At 45.0% G+C, this 25,556-nt stretch overlaps 1 protein-coding gene across 1 annotated transcript in view; it reads right to left on the bottom strand.

Annotated features, from left to right (window-relative positions):
* Window positions 1-19,000: 19,000 nt before the first annotated feature.
* The window catches only part of LOC137379969 (MAP kinase-activated protein kinase 2-like), a 155,583-nt gene continuing 149,027 nt past the window's right edge, over window positions 19,001-25,556 (bottom strand). Inside the window, exon 10 of the mRNA XM_068051406.1 lies at window positions 19,001-20,056. Within this exon, the coding sequence (XP_067907507.1) occupies window positions 19,901-20,056 (156 nt within the window). The 3' untranslated portion in view covers window positions 19,001-19,900. The remainder of the gene's footprint in view (window positions 20,057-25,556) is intronic.

Below are 25,556 nucleotides of genomic sequence, written 5' to 3'. Positions count from 1 at the left end.
GCTAAGACACATTGTAACGTCACATAAATGTAAGTTCTTTTTCCGAGATTGCTATAGTCACACGTTGGAATACAAGAATGTACAGAAATATGACAAAAAGTAGGAATAAGTCATGAACCTTAACTAGTTTACAGGACCAAAACTGCTGAAGCCCAGACCATTTATTTAACCCTTATAAACACAAAGAGGTCAATTCGCATGGCTGTGGTTAGAGACTCTGTCACAGTGCTGGTAATTACACTAAAAACTTGGAAGTATAATTATGACTATTACTGAAATGTGGCTTAAAGAAGGGCAGGAGGGCAGCTCAACATTCTTGGCTGCAGGATTTTCAGATGATGTAGAGAGGGGGATTAAAAAGGGGGTTGCAATATTAGATAAAGAAACAATCAAAGCTGTGAGGAGAAGAGGAGGGATGATACAATAGAAAGAGCAGCAAATGAGGCCTTATGGGTTGAACTGAGGATCGCACAGCTGGGAGTATGCTATAGACTCCCAGTTAGAAGGAGATATTCTTCTTTTCTTTCTTTTGGGCCTCCTTATCTCGAGAGACAATGGATACGCGCCTGGAGGTGGTCAGTGGTTTGTGAAGCAGCGCCTGGAGTGGCTATAAAGGCCAATTCTGGAGTGACAGGCTCTTCCACAGGTGCTGCAGAGAAATTTGTTTGTTGGGGCTGTTGCACAGTTGGCTCTCCCCTTGCGCCTCTGTCTTTTTTCCTGCCAACTACTAAGTCTCTTCGACTCGCCACAATTTAGCTCTGTCTTTATGGCTGCCCGCCAGCTCTGGCGAATGCTGGCAACTGACTCCCACGACTTGTGATCAATGTCACACGATTTCATGTCGCGTTTGCAGACGTCTTTATAACGGAGACATGGACGGCCGGTGGGTCTGATACCAGTGGCGAGCTCACTGTACAATGTGTCTTTGGGGATCCTGCCATCTTCCATGCGGCTCACATGGCCAAGCCATCTCAAGCGCCGCTGACTCAGTAGTGTGTATAAGCTGGGGATGTTGGCCGCTTCAAGGACTTCTGTGTTGGAGATATAGTCCTGCCACCTGATGCCAAGTATTCTCCGAAGGCAGCGAAGATGGAATGAATTGAGACGTCGCTCTTGGCTGGCATACGTTGTCCAGGCCTCGCTGCCGTAGAGCAAGGTACTGAGGACACAGGCCTGATACACTCGGACTTTTGTGTTCCGTGTCAGTGCGCCATTTTCCCACACTCTCTTGGCCAGTCTGAACATAGCAGTGGAAGCCTTACCCATGCGCTTGTTGATTTCTGCATCTAGAGACAGGTTACTGGTGATAGTTGAGCCTAGGTAGGTGAACTCTTGAACCACTTCCAGAGCGTGGTCGCCAATATTGATGGATGGAGCATTTCTGACATCCTGCCCCATGATGTTCGTTTTCTTGAGGCTGATGGTTAGGCCAAATTCATTGCAGGCAGACGCAAACCTGTCGATGAGACTCTGCAGGCATTCTTCAGTGTGAGATGTTAAAGCAGCATCGTCAGCAAAGAGGAGTTCTCTGATGAGGACTTTCCGTACTTTGGACTTCGCTCTTAGACGGGCAAGGTTGAACAACCTGCCCCCTGATCTTGTGTGGAGGAAAATTCCTTCTTCAGAGGATTTGAACGCATGTGAAAGCAGCAGGGAGAAGAAAATCCCAAAAAGTGTGGGTGCGAGAACACAGCCCTGTTTCACACCACTCAGGATAGGAAAGGGCTCTGATGAGGAGCCACCATGTTGAATTGTGCCTTTCATATTGTCATGGAATGAGGTGATGATACTTAGTAGCTTTGGTGGACATCCGATCTTTTCTAGTAGTCTGAAGAGACCACGTCTGCTGACGAGGTCAAAGGCTTTGGTGAGATCAATGAAAGCAATGTAGAGGGGCATCTGTTGTTCACGGCATTTCTCCTGTATCTGACGAAGGGAGAACAGCATGTCAATAGTCGATCTCTCTGCACGAAAGCCACACTGTGCCTCAGGGTAGACGCGCTCGGCCAGCTTCTGGAGCCTGTTCAGAGCGACTCGAGCAAAGACTTTCCCCACTATGCTGAGCAGGGAGATTCCACGGTAGTTGTTGCAGTCACCGCGGTCACCTTTGTTTTTATAGAGGAGGTTCACCAGGATGTTGCCTGGTATGGAGGGCGCTAGCTCTGAAGAGAGGTTGAGTAGATTAGGATTATTTTCATTAGAAGGAGATAGAAGAGCAAATATGTAGGCAAATTGCTGAGGTGTAGGAAAAGGACAGTAATAGGGGATTTCAACTACCGACTATTAAATGGGATAATTTCAGTGTAAAAGATATTCTGAAAGTGCATTCAGGAGAACATTTTAGCCAGTACGTAGCAAGCCCAACAAGAGAAGGTACAGTTCTGGACTTAGTTTTAGGGAATGAATCTGGGCAGGTGGAAGGGGTATCAGTGGGAAAGCATTTTAATGGTAGTGATCATAATTCAGTTAGATTTAGAGTAAATCTAAATGGAAAAAGATAAAGATAGACCAGGAGTAAAAGTTTTAAATTGGCGAAAGGCCAATTTTACTAAGCTGTGATTTGGCAAATGTGGACTGGAAATGGCTACTTGAAGGTAAATCAATGTCAGAGACAGATATTTTCTGTCTGCACTGTAGAAGACACAAGTAACTTCCCAGAAATACTTGTAAATTGATTTACAGAGAGATTTGGGTGTTTAGGTCCATTGTTCCCTGAAGGTGGCAACACAGGTCAATAGAGTGGTCAAGAAGGCATACGGCATGCTTTCCTTCGTCGGACGGGGTATTGAGTACAAGAGTTGGCAGGTCATGTTACAGTTATATAAGACTTTGGTTCGGCCACATTTGGAATACTGCGTGCAGTTCTGGTCGCAACATTACCAAAAGGATGTAGATGCTTTGGAGAGGGTGCAGAGGAGGTTCACCAGGATGTTGCCTGGTATGGAGGGCGCTAGCTCTGAAGAGAGGTTGAGTAGATTAGGATTATTTTCATTAGAAAGGTGGAGGTTGAGGGGGGACCTGATTGAGGTGTACAAAATCATGAGAGGTATAGACAGGGTGGATAGCAAGAAGCTTTTTCCCCAGAGTGGGGGATTCAATTACTAGGGGTCACGAGTTCAAAGTGAGAGGGGAAAAGTTTAGGGGGGATATGCGTGGAAAATTCTTTACGCAGAGGGTGGTGGGTGCATGGAACGCGTTGCCAACGGAGGTGGTAGACTTGGGCACGATAGCGTCTTTTAAGATGTATCTAGACAGATACATGAATGGGCAGGAAGCAAAGAGATACAGACCCTTAGAAAATAGGCGACAGGTTTAGATAGAGGATCTGGATCGGCGCAGGCTTGGAGGGCCGAAGGGCCTGTTCCTGTGCTGTAATTTTCTTTGTTCTTTGTAAATCAAGAGGTGAAAGGGAGGGAGGAACTTAAAACAATTACAATCACCAGGGAATGGGCACTGAGAAAACTATTAGAACTAAAGATTGACAAGTCCCCGGGAGCTGATGGACTAGGGTCTTAAAAGAAGCAGCTGCTGCGATAATAGATGCATTGGTTGTAATTTTCCAAAATTCCCTAGATTCTGGAATTTTCCCATCAGATTGGAAAATAGCGAATGTAACTCCTCTTTTCAAGAAAGGAGGGAGACAGAAAGCAGGAACAAGCAAGGTGGATAAAGGGGAACCTGTAGATGTGTACTTGGATTTCCAAAAGACATTCGATAAGGTGCCACATAAAAGGTTACTATGCAAAATAGGGATAGCATATTAGCATGGATAGAGGATTGGTTAGCTAACAGGAAGCAGAGAATATGGATAAATGGGGCATTTTTGGGGATGGTAAGCTGTAACTATTGGAGTGCCACACGGATCAGTGCTGGAGCCTCAACTATTTACAATCTATATCAATGATTGAAATGAAATCGATGTGTGATGCCAAAATCATCACACTATACAAGAACAAAGGCGATAGAGGAGACCGCAACAACTACAGGGGCATCACACTCCTTACTGTCATGGGAAGGCCTTTGCTAGGGTCATACTTAAAAGACTCCATTTACTTGCAGACCAAGTGTACCTGGAAAAGCAGTGCCGTTCCTGTGCTGGCAGATCGACTGTGGATATGATCTTCTCCATACGCCAGCTGCAAGAGAAGTGTAGGGAACAGAGTATACACCTTCCCCTTACTTTTGTAGATCTCGCTAAGGCATTCGACACTGTTAGCCGAGCAGGGCTCTACAAGAATTTGGAAAAAAACTGCTGAAATGCCTCAGTCTCATCTGCTCCTTCCATGACTACATGCACTGCACTGTACAGTTTAATGGCTCCACTTCCAACAGTTTGAGTGAACAATGGAGTGAAACAGGGTTGGGTCCGAGCCCCCCACTCTGTTTGACATCTTCTCCGTGCGCCTAACCTTTGCTTTCCCTGCAGATGTGGAAGGAGTCTACTTGCACATTAGGTCAGATGGCAAGCTCTACAATCTATCAAGGCTATAAGCAAAGACAAAAACACATCATGTCCTGATCAGCTAGTCGCTCACACGGAATTCAGTTACAAAGACTTATGGACTGTCTCTCCCGTGCCTGTAACCTGTTCTCCTTGACCATAAATGTCAAGCAGACTGTGGTCGTGGGACAAGGTGCGGCATTCCTCACCCCAATCACACTAATTAACACCCCACTGGAACGCAAATTCTGCTACCTTGGGTCCATGCTGACAGACAATCTGTTCCTTGCTGCAGAGCTCGATGCAGACATAGGGAAAGCAGCTACCATTTGTGGCTGACTTGCAAAATACGCATGGACTAACACCAAGTTGACCCTGAGGACCAAGCTGATGATTTATAAGGCCCATGTTCTCAGCACCTTGCTGTATGGCTGTGAAAGATGGGTGACTTACAGCTACCAGGAAAAGAAGCTCAATAATTTGCCATTTTTGCTGTCAGCGGTACATTATGGGTATATCCTGGCAGAAGAAAATCATAAATGTGGCAGTCCTCTCAAAGGCAGAGCTCCTAAGCGTGTTGGCACTAACCAAACAGAGACGGCTTTGGCAGATTGGGCATGTCCACAGGATGGAAGGCGGTTGCATACCCAAGGACTTTCTGTATGGTGAAGTAGCGGGGGCCAGACGACCAGTGGGGTGCCCAAAGCTCTGCTTCAGGGATGCTTGCAAGCGTGGCATGAGGGTCCTAAATGTTGACTATCACACTTGTGAGTCACTAGCTGGCAAAATAGGGAAATTGCGACACATCCTGTGGACTGATGTGTGCTACCACGATGACCAGCAGCTTGGCAACAGGCGCCAATGTCAAAAACAGTAACTCAGCATCACATGCAGCACTTGTGGCAGAACCTGCCTCTCAAGGATTGGCCTTCACAGCCATCAACAAAGGTGCACCAAGCGACGACACCTACCTAAATGGATTGATGCTGCTTGTCCATCTTTCATAGATAGAAGGATGCCAGCCGATATCAATGATTTGGATGAACGGACAAATGTATGATCGTTAAATTTGCTGATGCTACAAAGATAGGTAGGAGAGTAAGTTGTGAAGAGGACATAAAGAAGCTTCAAAGGGATGTAGATAGGTTAAGTGATGGGCAAAAATTTGGCAGATTGAGTATAATCTAGGAAAATGCGAACTTGTCCACTTTGGTGGGGAGAATAGAAATGCAGTATATTATTTAAATGGAGAGATATTGTAGAACTCTGATACAGAGGGATCTGGGCGTCTTGGCATATGATTCACAAAAAGTTAGTATGTAGGTACAGAAAATGATTAGGAAGGCAAATGGATGTTGTATTTTATTGCAAGGGGAATGGAATATAAAAGCCTAGAGGAGTATAGAAAGTGCAGTGGTGAAATTAAAAAGGAAACTTGGAAAGCAAACAGGGGGGATGAAAAAACATTGGCAAGTAAAATTTGAGGAAAACCCAAAGATGTTTCATAAATAAATAAAGAGCAAAAAAAAGGATAACAAAGGAAAGAATAGGGCAAATTAGAGACTGAAAAAGTAATGTGTGTGAGGGTGGAAGACACGGACATACTTCTTAATGTTTTCACAGAAGAGAGGGATGAAGCAGACATTGTAGTTAAGGAGAAGGAGTGTGAAATATTGGATGGGATAAAGAGTGAGGGAGGAAACTTTAAGGGGTTGAGCACCCTTGAAATTTTTTTTTTTGATTCATTCATGTGATGTGGGCCTCGCTGGCAAGGCCAGCATCTACTTCCCATCCCTAATTGTCCTTGAGAAGGTGGTGGTGGGCTGCCTTCTTGAACTGCTGCAGTCCATGTGGGGTAGGTACACACAGTGCTGTTAGGAAGGGAGTTCATGGATTTTGACCCAGCGACAGTGAAGGAATGGCGATATAGTTCCAAGTCGGGATGGTGCATGGCTTGGAGGGGAACTTGAAGGTTGCGGTGTTCCCATGCATCTGCTGCCCTTCTAGGTGGTAGAAGTCGCGGGTTTGGAAGGTGCTGTCTAAGGACCTTTGGTGTGTTGCTGCAGTGCATCTTGTAGATGGTACACACTGCTGCCACAGTGCATCGGTGGTGGAAGGAGTGAATGTTTGTAGATGGGGTGCCAATCAAGCAGGCTGCTTTGTCCTAGAATGTGTCGAGCTTCTTGAGTGTTGTTGGAGCTGCACCCATCCAGGCAGGTGGAGAGTATTCCATCACACTCCTGACTTGTGCCTTGTAGATGGTAGACAGGCACTGGGGAGTCAGGAGGTGAGTTACTCGCCACAGGATTCCTAGCCTCTGACCTGCCCTTGTGGCCACAGTATTTATATAGTTACTCCAGTTCAGTTTCTGGTCAATGGTAGCCCCCAGGATATTGATAGTGGGGGATTCAGCGATGGTAATGCCATTGAATGTCATGGGGAGATGGTTATATTCTCTCTTGTAGAGATGGTCATTGCCTGGCACTTGTGTGGATAAATCACCAGGCCCAGATAAAATGTATCCCAGGCTGCTAAGGGAAGAAATAGCAGAAACTCTGACCATCATTTTCCAATCCCCTCTAGCTACAGGCATGGTGCCCAAGGACTGGAGGCCTGCTAACTTTGTACCATTGTTTATAAAGTACTGGGTAACTTGCTGTTTGAGGCATATATCAATGATTTAGACAAATGTACAGGGCACGATTAAGAAATTTGCAGATGATATGAAAATTGGTAGTGAGGAAGAAAGCTGTAGAATGTGCAGGGTTACGGGGAGAAGGTGGAGGAATGGTACTAGGTGAATTGCCTCTTTCAGAGAGCCGGTGCAAACATGATGGGCTAACTGGCCTCCTTCTGTGCTGTATTAACTCTGTAATTGCAGGAAGATATGAATAAACCGGTCAGGTGGGCAGAAAAATGGCGAATGAAATTCTGGCTGGAGAAGTGCACCAGCTGGTCTTTTCCTGTCTGGTTCCATTTCAGCTTCTGTTGTAAGCAAACACAGAGTAAATGTGATATTCTATGGTGAGAGTGGGCTGTGAGCACCTAATGGCTGGTCCCAGTAATTGGAAAGAAAAGATCTACCTTGCCTCTAACAGTGACTACACCTCAAAAAGTATTTCATTGGCTGTAATGCACATTGGGACAGCCTAAGCTCATAAAAGGCACTATACAAATGCAAGTCATTCTTTACCATCGAGCTTTTAATGGTCTACATTGGAAATGAACAGGTTACAGAAACTATCTGTTGGAGGAGTGTTGCATGTGGCAGACTGAAACTGTTCAGTGTCCGAAATTTCTCAACCAGACTGAATTCACTTGGATCATCAGATTTTCAGTGTTGTCACTTTGTACATGTGGCTAGAACAAAGAATTTTAGAAACAGGAAAAAGCCATCTGGCTCAACAAGCCTGACCCTTTCTCACAGGCCAATGGACCAGCTCACTGTGCACTGGGGTCTGTGCAGCCACAGAGCAGAGTGAGCTGCCTGCTCTCAATGTGTGCACATTGGAAGGGACATTTCAAGTACACTACCATCACCACATACATCTGTTGTGAAAATCAAAACCACCAAACCCAGCCAATCCATGTGCAGCTCTGAAGGATCCCTCTACAAGTTTTCAGTATCTAATGGGTTCCAGAAACAAAGGGGTAGCTCTTGACTATATGCAATGGTGTAAAACATCAGATGGTGAATTGGCAGCCTTTATTATATATTTCCCATTAAAGGCAATGGAAATATTAGAGAGATGTAAAACAGGCTGCCAATTCCTTATCACCTGTTTTACACTATCCCACAAAGTCAAAACCTACCCTAAGCAGTTCATTCATTTAGCATGGGTTTTCTGTATTCAATGGGTGAGCTGTTTTTATCTGAGAGAGGAGACATTTAAGCAAACCATTTGGGTTAGCTTACAGGTGTATTTATACAGGCTGAACAATTAAAATTAATGGAATTTACAAAAATCATGTTAAAATGTGCTTAGAAAAAATGATTAAAGTATTTTGAAACACATTGAAGTTTTTTTGTTGCTCGTGCTGCAGAACAAGGAACAGATGTAACAGCACTGAATCCCATCTCCAACAGCCTATAGACAGGTAGGCTACAAGCAAAGGTCCAGAGACATTTGAAGCAGAAACCACGCCAGCCCAGGGGCCAAGGGTGAAGGGGAGTTGAGCTGCTGGTGACCTCCTGCTGATGACTGGCTTGATGGAAGCTTCTGATTTTGCTAAGGATATAGTTTCCGTCAGTCTGGGAACCAGCCGCATTCCTGAGTGACTACTGCTACTATGAAGTCAAATGGTGACGATGATCTCCGCTGGGACGCAAGCCAGTATCTTATGGAAGAGACAGCTCTACTATGACAAGCCTGCCAATGGAAGAGTGGACCAATGCAACATTATGTGACAGATTTAATGATCTGATACCTACAGCAGAACTTCAACGCACTGTTGAGTGACCAGCCAACCTGATTCCTTAGTAGGACCTGCAGAGGTACAACCATCACTGGGGGCCTACAAGCCCTATCCTACTGGGTGGGATTCTCCTAGCTGGACAAACAACAGAAATACATGGTGCAATTTTAGCTGGTTTAACTCCAGTAATTGACCCCTCCCCACCAACTCCAGGTAGGTTTTCAAACTGCACCAAAGCCCTTTCGACTTGGGTAGGTGGAGAGTGTCTCTACAGGGACAGAGACTGCACTCCATATCAGGCAAACAGAAACTATACCTGTGTGGATTTATCAGTAACTCAGTTAGAAAGAATTACACTGAAACTACAACACAGCAACAGGCCGTTCAGCACAACATATCCGTGTTGGGGTTTATCCTCCACACAAACAGTGATCCGAATGCCATGGGTCTGACGTGTGTGTGTGTGGGAGAGAGAGAGTGGGTGCAGGCAATTGTGTCAGACATCTGCAGGAAAAACTGCAGCACAACGTTATATATTTTCATCCTGGGTTACTTTAATCTGTAGGTCCCCTGTGGAGGACAATGCAATTCAACTTAACCCTATCCTCACCCAACACTTGCACACATGCACTTCCAATAGAGGCTGCTGTGTAGCTTGGAACTATATCACCGTTCCTTCACTGTGGCTGCGTCAAAATCCTGGAACTCCCTTCCTAACAGCACTGTGGGTGTACCTACACCCCATGGACTGCAGCGGTTCAAGAAGGCAGCCCACCACCACCTTCTCAAGGGCAATTAGGGATGGGCATTTATGCTGGGATCTGGGGGCTTTCAGAGATTGGAATGACCCAGAGGAAGCCGACACTCCAGTGCAGTACTGAGGGAACGCTGCACTGTCAGAGCCTCCGTTTTTCAGGTGAGTTGTGTCTGCCCTCTCAGGTAGATGGAAAAAATCCCATGGCACTATTTCAAAAAGTGGCAAGTGTCCTGGCCAACACATATCCTTCATTATCATTAACAACTTGCATTTATATAGTGTCTTTAACGTATTAAAACATCCCAAGGTGCTTCACGAAAGCATTATCAAACAAAATTTGACACTGAGCCACATAAGGAGATATTAGGGCAGATGACCAAAAGCTTGGTCAAAGAGGTAGGTTTTAAGGTGCATCTTAAAGGAGGAAAGAGAGGTACAGATGCGAAGAGGTTTAGGGAGGGAATTCCAGAGCTTAGGACCTAGGCAGCTGAAGGCACAGTCACCAATAGTGGAGCAAATAAAATCAGGGATGCTCAAGAGGCCAGAATTAGATTAGCGCAGTTACGTGTAGGATATCTGAGGGCTGTAAAGCTGTAAGAGATAGGGAGCAGACAAAGCCATGGAGAAATTGGAAAACAAGGATGAGAATTTTAAGAGAGGCATTGCAGGAATGGGAGTCAATGTAGGCCAGCAAGCATAAGGGTGACGGGCGAATGGTACTTGGTGTGAATTAGGACATGGGCAGTAGAAGATGACCTCAAGTTTAGGGAGTGTACAGCATGGGAGCCAGGAGTGCATAGGAATATCAAGTCTAGAGGTAACTAGGGCATGGGTGAGGGTTTCAGCAACAGATGAGTTGAGGTGAGCCGGGGTCAGGCGATGTTATGAGGTCCAAACAGGCAGTCTTTGTGATGGCACAAATATATAATCAGAAGCACATCTTGGGATGAAATATGCAAATAGTCTGGTTCAAACTCAGAGAATTGCCAGGAGAGGGATGGAATCAGTGGCTAGGGAACAGAGTTTGTGGTGGGGACCGAGGAAAATGGTTTTGGTCATCCCAATATTTAGTTGGAATAAATTTCTGCTCATCTAGTACTGAATGTCCAACCAGCAGTCTGACAATTCAGAGACAGTGGAAGGGTCAAGAAAGGTAGTGGTGAGGGAAAGCTGGGTGTCATAAGCGTACATGTGGAAAATAACAGGTTTTTGGATAATGCCACCATGGGGCAGCATATAGATGAGAAATGGGAGGGAGCCAAGGATGGATCTTTGAAGGAAACCAGAGTTAACAGTGTAGGAGTGGGAAGAGAAGCCATTGCAGGTGATTCTCTGACTATGACTGGAGAAACAAGAATGGAACCAGGCACTTGCAGTCTCACGCAGCTGGATGACAATGGAGAAAAACTGATGGAGTTTAGAATGGTTAACTGTGTCAAAGGCAGACAGGTTGAGAAGGGGTAATTTACCATGGTCACAGTCATAAAGGATTTTTTAAATTCTTTTTTCATGCGATGTGGGAGTTGCTGGCAAGGCCAGCATTTGTTGCCCATGCCTAATTGCCCTAGACAACTAAGTGGCTTACTAGGACTTTTCAGAGGGCAGTTAAGAGTCAACCACTTTGCTGTGGGTCTGGAGTTACATGTAGGCCAGACCAGGTAAGGATGGCAGATTTCCTTCCCTAAAGGACATTAGTGAGCCAGATTTTTTTTTAATGACAATTGATGATAGTTTCATGGCACTATAACTGAGACTAGCTTTCAACTCCAGATTTTAATTAACTGAATTTGTTAATTAATTGAATTTAAATTCCACCAGCTGCTGTGGTGGGATTTGAACCAGTGAACCCAGAGCATTAGCCTAAACCTCTGGATTACTAGTTCAGTGACATTACCACTACACCACCATCTTGACTTTGATGAGATCTGTTTCAGAACTGTGGTGGAAGATTGGGAGAATTCAAACATGGAGTTCCAGGAAAGATGTGCATGGATTTGGGAGGCAACAGAATGTTCAAGGGCTTTGGAAAGGAAAAGGAGGTTAGAAATGTTTGCAACGACGAAGGGGGTCAAGTGTGGGTTTTTTGAGAAGGAAAGTATTTGAGGAGAGAGAACCATTATTATGAGCCAACATGAGAACCAAGATGGGAAGCTGGGTGCTCAATAGTTTAGTGGGAATTAGAGTCGAGGGATTAGGAGGTAGGTCTCATGGATAAGTTGAACTCAGAGAAGGCATGAGGGAGATAGGAGAGAAACTAGAGAAAAACATGACATGGTAGCCATTACTGAAACATGCTAGCAAGACGGTCAGGACTGAGAACTAAATATACCAGGTTATCAGGTCTACAGGAAAGACAGGGAAAATGATGGTGAGCAGTAGCCTCAGTGATTAAGGATGAAATTCCTTTGATGATAAGAGAGAACAAGAGATAAGCAGGCAGTGGAGATTTTATGGGTAGAATTAAATAGAAACAGATTTAAGACTGTAGTGGGAGTTTTCTATTGGCCCTCTGGTAGCAGTTGTGAAATTGTGAAGTTGTATAAATATAGAGGTTAGACAAGCATGTAGCAAAAATGGTGTGGTTTTATTGGGTGATTTTAACTTGCTTATAGTTTGGAATAAGCAGACTAACACGTGCCAGAAAGGTAATGAATTTCTTGTGTGTGTCCAGAATAGTTTTCTTCATCAATATGTCCTAGAACCAAGAAGGGGATATATATATGCCATATTAGATTTAGTAAAGAGTAATGAGCCAGATTTAGTTAACAGTCTAACTGTGCATGAACATTTATCTAATAGCAATCATAATATGATCATGTTCAAAACAGTGTTTAAAAGGGAGAAATGCAAAACAGCTACTAAAATTCTAGATTTACCTAAGGCTGACCTCAATGCGATGAGACAGAGACTGTCCAAAGTAAACTGGACAAATTTGTTAACGGGTAAAATGACAGTGGGAGGTGTTCAAAAAAGTATTTAATGCAATACAGAACCAGTTTATACCCCTAAGGAGCTAGAGCTCTACTTGCCAAAAATAAAGCCATGGTCTAAAGGGATAAGAGAGAACATAAAACTAAAAGAAAAAGCACAAAACCTGGAAATGGGAGAGATACAAGGAACAGGAACAGGTGACAAAACAGTAAGAGCTACAAAAAGGGAGTATGAAAAGAAACTTGTAATACATATCAAAATCAACACAAAATCTTTTCACAATTATATCAGGGAAAGAGAGTGTGGTCAGGAGAAATGTGGGCCTCATGAAAACTGATAACGGTGATTTGTCAATGTAAATAAGGAAATGTGGACATGTTGAACAACTACTTTGTGTCAGTATTTACAGTAAAGGAAGAGGTCAGCATACTGGACATCCAAGGAAACTAATGTTGAATCGGAGACAGAGACACACCAAAATTAATGTAAGAAAAATAACAGTAATGAGGAAAATAATGGTACTAGAGAGTGACAAATCCCCTGGACCAGATGGTTTCCATTCCAGGATTTTAAAGAAAACGAGTCAGAACATTGCAGATGCTCCAACTATAATCCTACAAAATTCTCTTGATTCTTGAACCATTCCTTTAGATTGGAAAATTGTGCATGGCACTCCACTATTTAAGAAAGGTGAGAGAGGGAAACCAGAGAATTATAGACCAGTTAGCCTAACATCTGTTGTTGGGAAATTACTAGAGTCCATAATTAAGGATAGAGTATCTGAACACCTTGAAAATTTTCAGGTGATAAGAGAAAGCCAGCATAGATTTATAAAGGGTAGACTATGCCTGACAAACCTGATTGAATTTTTTGAAGATGTGACTAAAGTATTGAACAGGGGATTGTCTATGGATGTTATTTATATGGACTTCCAAAAGGCATTTGATAAAGTCTCTCATAAGAGACTGTTAGCTAAGGTTGAAGCTCATGGAATTGAAAGCAAATTATTGACCCGGTTACGAAATTGACTGAGCAGCCGGAGACAGAGACTAGGGATAATGGGAAGGCACCAGGATTTATATTGGGGCCTCAACTATTCATATATATCTAGTAACGATTTAGATGATGGAATAGAAAGCCACATATCCAAGTTTGCTGATGACACAAAGATAGGGGTTATTGTAAGTAGTGTAGACAGAAGCATAAATTTACACAGAAATATTAATAGATTACATTAATGGGCAAACCTGTGCCAATTGAATTTCAATGTAGGCAAATGTGAGGTCATCCACTTCGGATCTAAAAATGAAAAATCAGAGTACTTTCTAAATGGTGAAAAGCTACAAACAGTGGTAGTCCAAGAAGACTTAGGGGGAGGTGAGTGGTCCAGGTGCACAGATCATTAAAATGTCATGTACAGGTACAGAAAATAATCAAAAAGCCTAATGGAATGCAGGACTTTATATCTAGAAGACTAGAATACATGGGGGTCGAAGTCAAGCTTCAGCTATACAAACTCCTGGTTAGGGCACACCTGGAGTACTGAGAGCAGTTCTGGGCACCACACCTTAGGAAGGATATACTGGTCTTGGAGGAAGTGCAGCATAGATTTACCAGAATGAAACTTGGACTCCAAGGGTTAAATTACGAGGAAAGATTAAACAAACTAGGCTTGTATTCCCTGGTGATTTGATTGAAGCTTTCAAGATATTAAGGGAAATAAACAGGGTAGATAGAGAGAAACCATTTCTGCTTTTTGGGGAGCCGACACGAGGGGGCAAAGTCTAAAACTTAAAAGTTAGACCTTCAGAAGTGAAATGAAGAAACACTTCTACACAAAAAGGGTGGCAGGCAAAGAAATAATAGCTGGCATGCACGGGCCATGTGCCGCCACGTTCTAGCACGCAGCGGCTCATTTAAATACACAGGATGGACCCCCCCAATCATGTGGTGAGGGCGGCCTCAGTGGCGCCATGAACTGTGCCAGCTGCCTCTGCGCAGGTGCCATTTTTAAAGGGCTGTGAGACCTGCACAGAATGTACAGAGTTGAAGCCCGTAACCCCCACTCCCACTACACTGTAAAGAAATTTCTAACCCATCCCCCCCACCCCAATACAATGGAAATAAATGGCCGCCCTGTTCCCCTCCCCCCCCCCCAACAAAACACTTATATTGAAGATTTGACCTCTTACCCCCCAACCCCCCACAACTGCACAAAGTGCAGAGGTCACCCCTTCCACGCCACCCCCCCACACTAGAAATGCACAGTTGACCCCCCCATCCCCACTTCACTAAAAATTCAAAGTTCCCTCCCTTTCCCACCTTGGTGGCGCCAGCTTTCCCTGGATGGGAAAGTGAAGACGCGTGTGTGCCACCTGTCGCATGTAAAATCCCGGACAGCCGGTAAGATCGCGGGGATTTGTAGGTAAATGCATTCATGAGATTTATTTAAAGTCAGGTCCTGTCGCCAAGTGGTGGGTGAGCCGCCATGGAGCCTCACCACCGCCAGGAAGATCGGGCCTGGCAATCACAGAATAATACAGTGCAGAAGAGGCCCTTCGGCCCATCGAGTCTGCACTGATGTATTAAAACACCTGACCTGTCTACCTAATCCCATTTGCCAGCACTTGGCCCATAGCCTTGAATGTTATGTTGTGCCAGGTGCTCATCCAGGTACTTTTTAAAGGATGTGAGGCAACCCGCCTCTACCATCCTCCCAGGCAGGGCATTCCAGACCGTCACCACCCTCTGGGTAAAAAAGTTCTTCCTCAAATCCCCCTTAAACCTCCCGCCCCTCACCTTAAACTTGTGACCCCTCGTAACTGACCCTCCAACTAAGGGGAACAGCTGCTCCCTATCCACCCTGTCCATGCCCCTCATAATCTTGTACACCTTGATCAGGTCTCCCCTCAGTCTTCTCTGCTCCAGTGAAAACAACCCAAGCCTATCCAACCTCTCTTCATAACTTAAATGTTCCATCCCAGGCAACATCCTGGTGAATCGCCTCTGCACCCCCTCCAATGCAATCACATCCTTCCTATAATGTGGCGACCAGAATTGCAAACAGTACTCCAGCTGTGGCCTTACCAAAGTTCTGTACAACTCCAACATGACCTCCCTGCTTTTGTAATCTATGCCTCGTTTGATAAAGACAAGTGTCCCAAATGCCTTTTTCACCACCCTATTAACCTGCCCTTCTGCCTTCAGAGATCTATGGACAAACACGCCAAGGTCCCTTTGTTCCTCGGAACTTCCCAGTGTCAGGCCATTCATTAAATACTTCCGTGTCACATTACTCCTTCCAAAGTGTATCACCTCACACTTTTCAGCATTAAATTCCATCTGCCACTTTTCTGCCCATTTGACCATCCCGTCTATATCTTCCTGTAACCTAAGCCACTCCACCTCACTGTTAACCACTAGGCCAATCTTTGTGTCATCCGCGAACTTACTGATCCTACCCCCCACATAGTCATCTATGTCATTTATATAAATGACAAACAATAGGGGACCCAGCAAAGATCCCTGTGGTACGCCACTGGACACTGGCTTCCAGTCACTAAAACAGCCATCTGTCATCACTCTCTGTCTCCTACAGCTAAGCCAATTTTGAATCCACCTTATCAAGTTACCTTGTATCCCATGTGCATTTGCTTTCTTGATAAGTCTCCCATGTGGGACCTTGTCAAAGGCTTTGCTGAAATCCATGTAAACTACATCAACTGCACTACCCTCATCTACACACCTGGTTACATGCTCAAAAAATTCAATCAAATTTGTTAGGCATGACCTCCCTCTGACAAAGCCATGCTGACTATTCCTAATCAAATTTTGTCTCTCCAAGTGGTGATAGATTCTCTCCTTCAGAGTTTTCTCCAATAGTTTCCCTACCACTGACATGAGACTCACTAGTCTGTAGTTCCCTGGCTTATCTCTACAACCTTTCTTAAATAGTGGGACCACATTAGCTGTTCTCCAGTCCTCTGGTCCTCCTTCCTCAAGTCCCTTCAGCTGCGGTGTGACCACCTCTCTATACTTGCTATCCACGATGCTCTCAGACTCGCGGATGCTCCACAGTGTTTCCAGCCGCCGTTCCTATTTCTGAAACCCGAGCTTCCAGGAGCTGCAGCTGGACAGACTTCCTGCACACATGCTGGTCCCAGGGACTGGAAATGTTCCCGGATTCCCACATGCAGCAAGAGGAGCAAACCATGGCTTCAAGCTCTCCTGCCATGACTAAACCCTTTAAATTTAAAACTTTAGAAGATTATAATTAAAAAAAACAACTATGTCTTGCTAAAACAATGACTTACTATTCAAATGATTTGGAGGAAAGTATAAGTGGTCTGATTAGCAAGTTTGCAGATGACACTAAGATTGGTGGAGTAGCAGATAGTGAAGGGGACTGTCAGAGAATACAGCAGAATATAGATAGACTGGAGAGTTGGGCAGAGAAATGGCAGATGGAGTTCAATCAGGGCAAATGCGAGGTGATGCATTTTGGAAGATCCAATTCAAGAGTGAACTATACAGTAAATGGAAAAGTCCTGGGGAAAATTGATGTACAGAGAGATTTGGGTGTTCAGGTACATTGTTCCCTGAAGGTGGCAACGCAGGTCAATAGAGTGGTCAAGAAGGCATACGGCATGCTTTCCTTCATCGGACGGGGTATTGAGTACAAGAGTTGGCAGGTCATGTTACAGTTGTATAGGACTTTGGTTCGGCCACATTTGGAATACTGCGTGCAGTTCTGGTCGCCACATTACCAAAAGGATGTGGATGCTTTGGAGAGGGTGCAGAGGAGGTTCACCAGGATGTTGCCTGGTATGGAGGGCGCTAGCTATGAAGAGAGGTTGAGTAGATTAGGATTATTTTCATTAGAAAGACGGAGGTTGAGGGGGGACCTGATTGAGGTGTACAAAATCATGAGGTATAGACAGGGTGGATAGCAAGAAGCTTTTTCCCAGAGTGGGGGATTCAATTACAAGGGGACACGAGTTCAAAGTGAGAGGGGAAAAGTTTAGGGGGGATATGCGTGGAAAGTTCTTTACGCAGAGGGTGGTGGGTGCCTGGAACGCATTGCCAGCGGAGGTGGTAGACGCGGGCACGATAGCGTCTTTTAAGATGTATCTAGACAGATACATGAATGGGCAGGAAGTAAAGAGATACAGACCCTTAGAAAATAGGCGACAGATTTAGATAGAGGATTTGGATCGGCGTAGGCTTGGAGGGCCGAAGGGCCTGTTCCTGTGCTGTAATTTTCTTTGTTCTTTGTTCTTTTAATCCACTTTGAAAAATACCAACCAGGACTTACTCACCAGTCAGCTGTGCTTTTTGGAAACTCTCGGCTCCCCTCACTCTGAGGACAGGTAGGAAATGAAAGGAGCTCCTCGCTCCCTCCTCACCGAACTCCCTCAGTCACCAAACTTCCACTTTAACACTCTAATGCAACCCAAGTCAGCACTCCAGTGCAAACAAGGCATCGGGATCCGTGATGCGCAACTGCAATTGTCCAGCCACCCCCTCAACCCCATCACGGAGCCTGACGTCAGGAGCTCAACAAAATTCAACCCAAAGTGTGGTAAAAGTTTGGAGCTCTTGTCCGCAAAAGGCAACTGATGCTTGATTAATTGTTAATTTAAAATCTGAAATTGATAGATTTTTGTGAACCAAATGTATTAAGGGATATGGGGCAAAGGCGAGTGTTTGGAATTAGGTCACAGGTCAGTCATGATCTAATTGAATGGTGGAGCAAGCTCAAGGAGCTAAATGGTTCATTTAAACATACAAGATTGTGAAGGGGCTGGATTGGGTAGACACAGAGATTGTTTTCACTGGTCAGGGAATCTAGAACATGGGGGCACAATCTCAGGATAAGGGGCCGATCATTTAGGATTGAGATGAGGAGAAATTACTTCACTGAAAGGGTTGTGAATCTTTGGAATTCTCTACCCTGGAGGGTTGTGGATACTCCATCGTTGAATATATTTTAAGGCTGGGATAGACAGCTTTTTGGTGTCTCAGGGAATCAAGGGATATGGCAAGTGGGCGGGAAGGAGGAATTGAAGCCCAAGATCAGCCATGATTGTATTGAATGGCGGAGCAGGCTCGAAGGGCCATACACTCGACTCCTGCTCATATTTCTTGTATTCTTGTGGCCTACTCCTGTTACTACGTTGCTAAAAAAAAAACCTGTTAATTGTTACATTGCTGTTTGTGGGATCTTGCTGTGTGCCAATTGACTGCCATGTTTCCTACAATACAACAATGACTCAGTGACTACAATTCAGAAGTAATTCATTGGCTGTAAAATGCTTTGAAGTGCTCAAAAATGCAACTGGGTGGCAATCTTAATCATAAATAAAACATTTTGCCTATCTGTAATCAGATGTAAAGTTTGCCTAGCCTACAATTTGGTGAATAGTTTTACCTTGATACCAAAACATACCCAAAAATAATTCACACATTCCTATTCATTAGTACCTCAACAGATCGTGGGCATCAGAAAAGTCTCAGACAGTGCTCTTTGTTGTGGGGGTTTAACCGCAGTTCTCAGCCATACGTTTGCCTCTGACCCTTTCAGAGCTCCACTTAGATTGTTTTGTCCACTCCTCTCCTGAAGGCACTGGCTTTTGCTGGGTAGAGATTCCATGGCCAGCAACTGCCTCAATGTACCTAATGCCAGTGGCCATTTTTCATGTGAGAGTCTGGGTTCCCATGCTGTTAAAGCAGCGTATCATGTGTGCTTTAAGACAGGCCGTTCAGTACCTGGAGTTTCTCTTGCAGCTGCACCAGGATACATCTGGCTGCCGGAGTCAGTGAAAGGAAGGAGGCCACCTTCTCGGCTAGCCACCAATTCTACACATTAAAAACCCCTATTGATTGCAGAAGGCATTTCAACCATTGCAGCTTCATAGCAGACCAAAAGTCCAACATGTGGCATGTGCATTCAATTTACAGCTCACTTACTGCTCACAAGTTTACTACTGCTTACTACACCACTAAAATACATCTTCATTGCTTACCTTCTCCCTCTTTGTCATTCCTTCAAAAATGCCAATACAAAGTTTGAGCTGAATTAAAATAATCAAGATAAACACTGTTCATAATAAAAGGCGCAACACAATGGTACAGAAAGGAAGGGGTTTGGGATTCTGGGGACAGCAGAGCACAGCTGACCTGCCTTCTCTTTCCTGGCTCTGTTGCCAGTGACAGTAGAAACTGTCCTCTATTGTTGTTGAGAACCTCCAGCCTTTGATCAGACTGAAGTCTGGTTGTACTGCCGTTTTAAGAGCCTTTGGTTTCTTGCTGTGTGTTAAAAAGCATCCCCAGTCCTGTCGCTGTGTGGCCCTCCCTCACTGATTGCTGCAGATCGCTGAGGAGGACCGTGCTGATGAAGTCTGCTTCTTCCGTCTCTTGTTTAAGAGGGGGTTGTTGGTTTTGTCCAAGTCCTTAATTTTCACCTGGTCATAGTCGACGCGCATAGTGGCGAGTGCACTTGTCATTTCATCCTAAAACCCACAGTGCAGAACATAGCATTAGAGCAAGCAACTATCTTGGATGCTGAGGTTTTTTTTGTACAATCTGTGTTTTAAAATGTAAGTTACCAGCAGCAGTTTATTTCTAAAGTCACACAAATGGTTTGAAATGGTATTGTCTTACACAGTAACATCAGGCTGGTTTAAATGGGTTACCACTGGCGCTAAATATCATCTATCAGAAGATCTGTGCTAGTCCATCACTACCTGTTGAACATAAACTTCAGTCCAGGTAGGGTTCAGCAGGCAGCCACAGCATTATCTGTACAACAAAAGCAAAATACTGCTGATACTGGAAATCCAATATAAAAACAAAAAGTGCTGGAAATACTCAGCCAGTCTGGCAGAGACAGAAACAGAGTTAATGTATCGGGTCTGTGACCTTTCATCAGAACATTCAGTAAGGAATATCCAGTACCGATGAGAGGTCGCAGACCTTAAACGTTAACTCTGTTTCTCTCTCCACAGATGCTGCCTGACCTGCTTAGTGTTTCGGGTATGTTCTGCGTTTATTTAGTTATCTGTACATGCTGGATATCACCATCTCCCTAAGGCTGTACAGTTTTGTCCATATAACTACTACAGCTCATACCTGGTGCCAAATTTTGTTTGATAATGCTCCTGTGAAGCACCTAGAGTGTTTCATTACTTTAAAGGTGCTATATAAATGCAAATTGGTGTCGATCCAATTCAGAGAGTGGTGAGAATGTGGAACTCATTGCCACATCGAATGGTTGATGCAGATAGCGTTGACACATTTCAGGGCAGGTTTAATGCATTGCTGAGGTAGAACGGAATATAGGGATATGGGGGCAGGGTGGGAAGAGGTAGTTATGGTGGGAGGAGGCTTGTGTGGAGTATAAACATTGGTATAGGCCAGTTGAATGGCCTGTTCCTGTGCTGTAGATTCTAAGTAATTCTACATTGCATTTTAATTTCTTGACCTTTGCTGTTCTTGCCCTGCACGACCAACGTAATTTTTTTAAGGAAGTTACTTACCCTTAATACATTTATTCTTGAGTAACCGCCCACCCACCCCAACCCCCCAATAAGTGTAATTAAGCTCAGTTGTTGTGTCTCTGAGGTTTGCCTGCCTGAAGTTGTACACCAGGTGCAGTATTTTTATGCCTGTATTGTTTCCAATCTCAGATTGACATTATTGGACTGTGGTCAGTATTATCCCATTGGTCAGCTGCTTCTACTCCATGAACAGTGTCTGGGCCATTCACAAGGACCAAGCATAGAAAAGAGTTGCACCTAATGGGTTCGTTGGTGGCCTGGGTCAGGAAGCAGTCATGCTTTACACTGCTGACAACAACTTAACAAATGTAGCACATTTAATGTTGAAAACATCAAAAGGCATCAAACACAGCTGTAAGGAGCAAAAAGGACGTTGAGCCAAAGAGGTGACCAAAAACTTGGTCAAAGATTGGCCTTATTGAGGAGCTTAAAGGAGTGAGATGGAAAGCCAGAGAGATTTATGGAGGGGAATTCCGGGGAGGGAGAGGGGGGGTGGTGGCCTAGTCAGCTCAAAGGATCAAGGGACTGCCGCCAATGGGAGGGGGGCGGTGAGCATAATGCTGGAGGAGGTTACAGAGATGGGATCCAGACTATGAAGGAAAAAAGGCTGTGAATTTTAAATTTGAGACTTTGGAGGATTGGGTGCCCATGTAGGACACTGAGGGTTGGGTGATGGGTGAGCAAAACTTGGTGTAGGAAAGGATACAGGCAGAAGAGTTTTGGATGAGCTGAAGTTTGTGGACAGTGACAGGCCAGGTGGAAGAGCACTGGAATAGTCAAAACTGGCAGTGACAAAAGCAAGCATTAAGATCTCAACAGTAGATGAGCTGAGGTAGGGGCAGAGGTGGGTGATATTACAGAGGTGGAAGTAGGAGGCCTTTGTGATAGAAAAGATATGGGGACAGAAGCTTAGCCAATATTGTGAGCATTATGGTTCATCCTGAAACAGCAGCTGGGGAGGGGGATGAAGTATGGCAAGAGCACAGAGTTTGTGTTGGGGACTGAAGACAATGGTTTTGGTCTTTCCAATGATTAGCTGGAGGAAACTGAGACCCATCCAAGACTGAATATCAAACAAACAGAGAAGCAGGGGATGGGTCAAGAGAGACAGTGGACAGGTAGATAGAAATGTCTTCAGAGTATATGCGGAAGCTGACCCTTTCCTGATTGGGCATTCCTACTTATTATTGGGCTGGATGATGTCTCCATCAACACAATCTGCCTTTCCTCACTCATACCTCTACTGTCACCATAACCTGACAAATCATTTTGTTTGAAAACCCCTGAGCACAGAATTTTGTATCAAAGCTCTTCCTGTGGTGCTGGGTCAACTACTTTGATCTCCCCGCCCTTTCCTACCCCTTACCCTCCATAAATGCCCTGTCTCCATGTAATCAGGCAGTGCTTTGAAAGCCTTGACCCTTTTCTCAGAGTTTGTTTTTGTTTTACACCAGTCTCAGGAAATTGCAGTCTTGAAGGACTAGTTACCACCCCAAGTTCCTTCCATCTCTTAATGAATGGGGCACTGTTCTATTATGGAGACAGGATGAAGGAGGTTCATAGGTTCCTTCCTTTGTGTATGTGGATGGTAAATGAATGAGAACAATGATAGATTACCTCACTTTTTCAGAGGAAAGTGCAACACGCCTACACAAAGCTTCCTCCCAAGCTGTCTTCCTTTCTCTATGTGACACAATATGATTTGGAGCTGTGTCTTATGGCAGGCTGCCTCTAAGTTTGGTTGCTTTCCCTGGTCTCACTTGCATCCAGCCAAAAAGCAGAGTGGCTCATCATGTATACAGGAGCTGGCTGTGTGCAAACTGGCTGTCTTGTTTGCCACGCTACAATAGTGACTACACTTTGAAAGTATTTCATTGGTTGTAAAGCACTTTGGGATGTCCTTGGGTCACCATCCTGAGGTTATCATATTCAATGCATTGTTTATAGGATAATTTATCATATAATTACTATCAGTGCAAAATTAATTAATCAGATCTAGGGGGATTAGTGGAAAAGAGAAACAAGGCGCATAAAGAACTGGAAGAGACAGGATATCTCTACAGTTAAGAAATAGTAAGGTTTAAGGGGGGGTTAGACTAAGATGGAATGTAATAAGGTCTAAATTAGGTTTACAGAGCGTGCATGTAACCATATAAAAAGTGTGGTAAATGAGGTTGTTGAGCTGCAGGCATAAAAAGCCACATGGGAATATGATCTCATGGCGATTTTTTAAAATATTCATTCATGGGATGTGGGCGTCGCTGGCCAGGCCAGCATTTATTGCCCATCCCTAAGTGCCCTTGGGAAGGTGGTGGTGAGCTGCCTTCTTGAACCGCTGCAGTCCATGTGGGGTAGGTGCACCCACAGTGCTGTTAGGAAGGGAGTTTCAGGATTTTGACCCAGCAACAGTGAAGGAACGGCAATACAGTTCCATGTCAGGATGGTGTGTGACTTGGAGGGGAACTTGCAAGTGGTGGTGTTCCCATGCGTCTTCTGCCCTTGTCCTTCTAGATGGTAGAGGTCGCGGGTTTGGAAGGTGCTGTCTAAGAAGCCTTGGTGCGTTGCTGCAGTGCATCTTGTAGGTGATACACACTGCTGCCACTGTGCGTCGGTGGTGGAGGGAGTGGATGTTTGTGGACAGGGTGCTAATCAAGTGGGCTGCTTTGTCCTGGATGGTGTTGAGCTTCTTGAGTGTTGTTGGAGCTGCACCCATCCAGGCAAGTGGAGAGTATTCCATCACACTCCTGACTTGTGCCTTGTAGATGGTGGACAGGCTTTGGGGAGTCAGAAGGTGAGTTACTCGCCGCAGGACTCCTAGCCTTTGACCTGCTCTTGTAGCCACCATATTTATATGGCTACTCCAGTTCAATTTCTGGTCAATGGTAACCCCCGGATGTTGATAGTAGGGGATTTAGCAATCGAAATGCCATTGAATGTCAAGGGGAGATGGTTAGATTCTCTCTTGTTGGAGATGGTCATTGCCTGGCACTTGTGTGGTGCAAATGTTATTTGTCGCTTGGATATTGTCCAGGTCATGCTGCATTTGTACACGGACTACTTCAGTATCTGTGGAATCGCGAATGATGCTGAACATTGTGCAATCATCAGCGAACATCCCCACTTCTGACCTTATGATGGAGGGACGGTCATTGATGAAGCAGCTGAAGATGGTTGGGCCGAGGACACTACCCTGAGGAACTCCTGCAGTGATGTCCTGCAGCTGAAATGATTGACCTCCAACAACCACAGCCATCTTCCTTTGCGCTGGGTACGACTCCAACCAGTGGAGAGTTTTCCCCCTGATTCCCATGGACTCCAGTTTTGCTATGGCTCCTTGATGCCATACTCGGTCAAATGCTGCCTTGATGTCAAGGGCAGTCACTCTCACCTCACCTCTTGAGTTCAGCTCTTTTGCCCATGTTTGAACCAAGGCTGTAATGAGGTCAGGAGCTGAGTGGCCCTGGCAGAATCCAAACTGAGCGTCAGTGAGCAGGTTATTACTAAGAAAGTGCTGCTTGATAGCACCATTGACGACACCTTCCATCACTTTAGAGATGATCAAGAGTAGACTGATGAGGCGGTAATTGGCCGGGTTGGCTTTGTCCTGCTTTTTGTGTACAGGACATACCTGGGCAATTTTCCACATTGCCGGGTAGATGCCAGTGTTGTAGCTGCACTGGAACAGCTTGACTAGGGGTGCAGCAAGATCTAGAGCCCAGATCTTCAGTACTATTGCCGGAATATTGTCAGGGCCCACAGCCTTTGCAGTATCCAGTGCCTTCAGTTGTTTCTTGATATCACGTGGAGTGAATCGAATTGGCTGAAGTCTGGCATCTGTGATGCTGGGGACTTCAGGAGGAGGCTGAGATGGATCATCCACTCGGCACTTCTAGCTGAAGATTGTTGCAAATGCTTCAGCCTTGTCTTTTACACTGATGTGCTGGGCTCCCCCATCATTGAGGATGGGGATATTTGTGGAGCCTCCTCCTCCAGTTAGTTGTTTAATTGTCCCCCACCATTCACGACTGGATGTGGCAGGACTGCAGAGCTTAGATCTGATCCGTTGGTTATGGGATCACTTAGCTCTGTCTATCGTATGCTGCTTACGCAGTTTGGCACTCAAGTAGTCCCGTGTTGTAGTTTCATCAGGTTGACACCTCATTTTGAGGTATGCCTGGTGCTGCTCCTGGCATGCCCTCCTGCACTCTTCATTGAACTAGAGTTGGTCCCCCGGCTTGATGGTAATGGTAGAGTGGGGGATATGCCGGGCCATGAGGTTACAGATTGTGTTTGAGTACAATTCTGATGCTGCTGATGGCCCACAGCGCCTCATGGATGCCCAGTTTAGCATTGCTAGATCTGTTCGAAATCTGTCCCATTTAGCACGGTGGTAGTGCCACACAACACGATGGTGGGTATCCTCAATGTGAAGACGGGGCTTTGTCTCCATGAG

This window comes from Heterodontus francisci, chromosome 19, assembly GCF_036365525.1.
Source record: "Heterodontus francisci isolate sHetFra1 chromosome 19, sHetFra1.hap1, whole genome shotgun sequence".
Taxonomy (NCBI): domain Eukaryota; kingdom Metazoa; phylum Chordata; class Chondrichthyes; order Heterodontiformes; family Heterodontidae; genus Heterodontus; species Heterodontus francisci.
The sequence above is the reverse complement of the archived record's forward strand: the minus strand, read 5'-3'. Positions and strand labels throughout refer to the sequence as shown.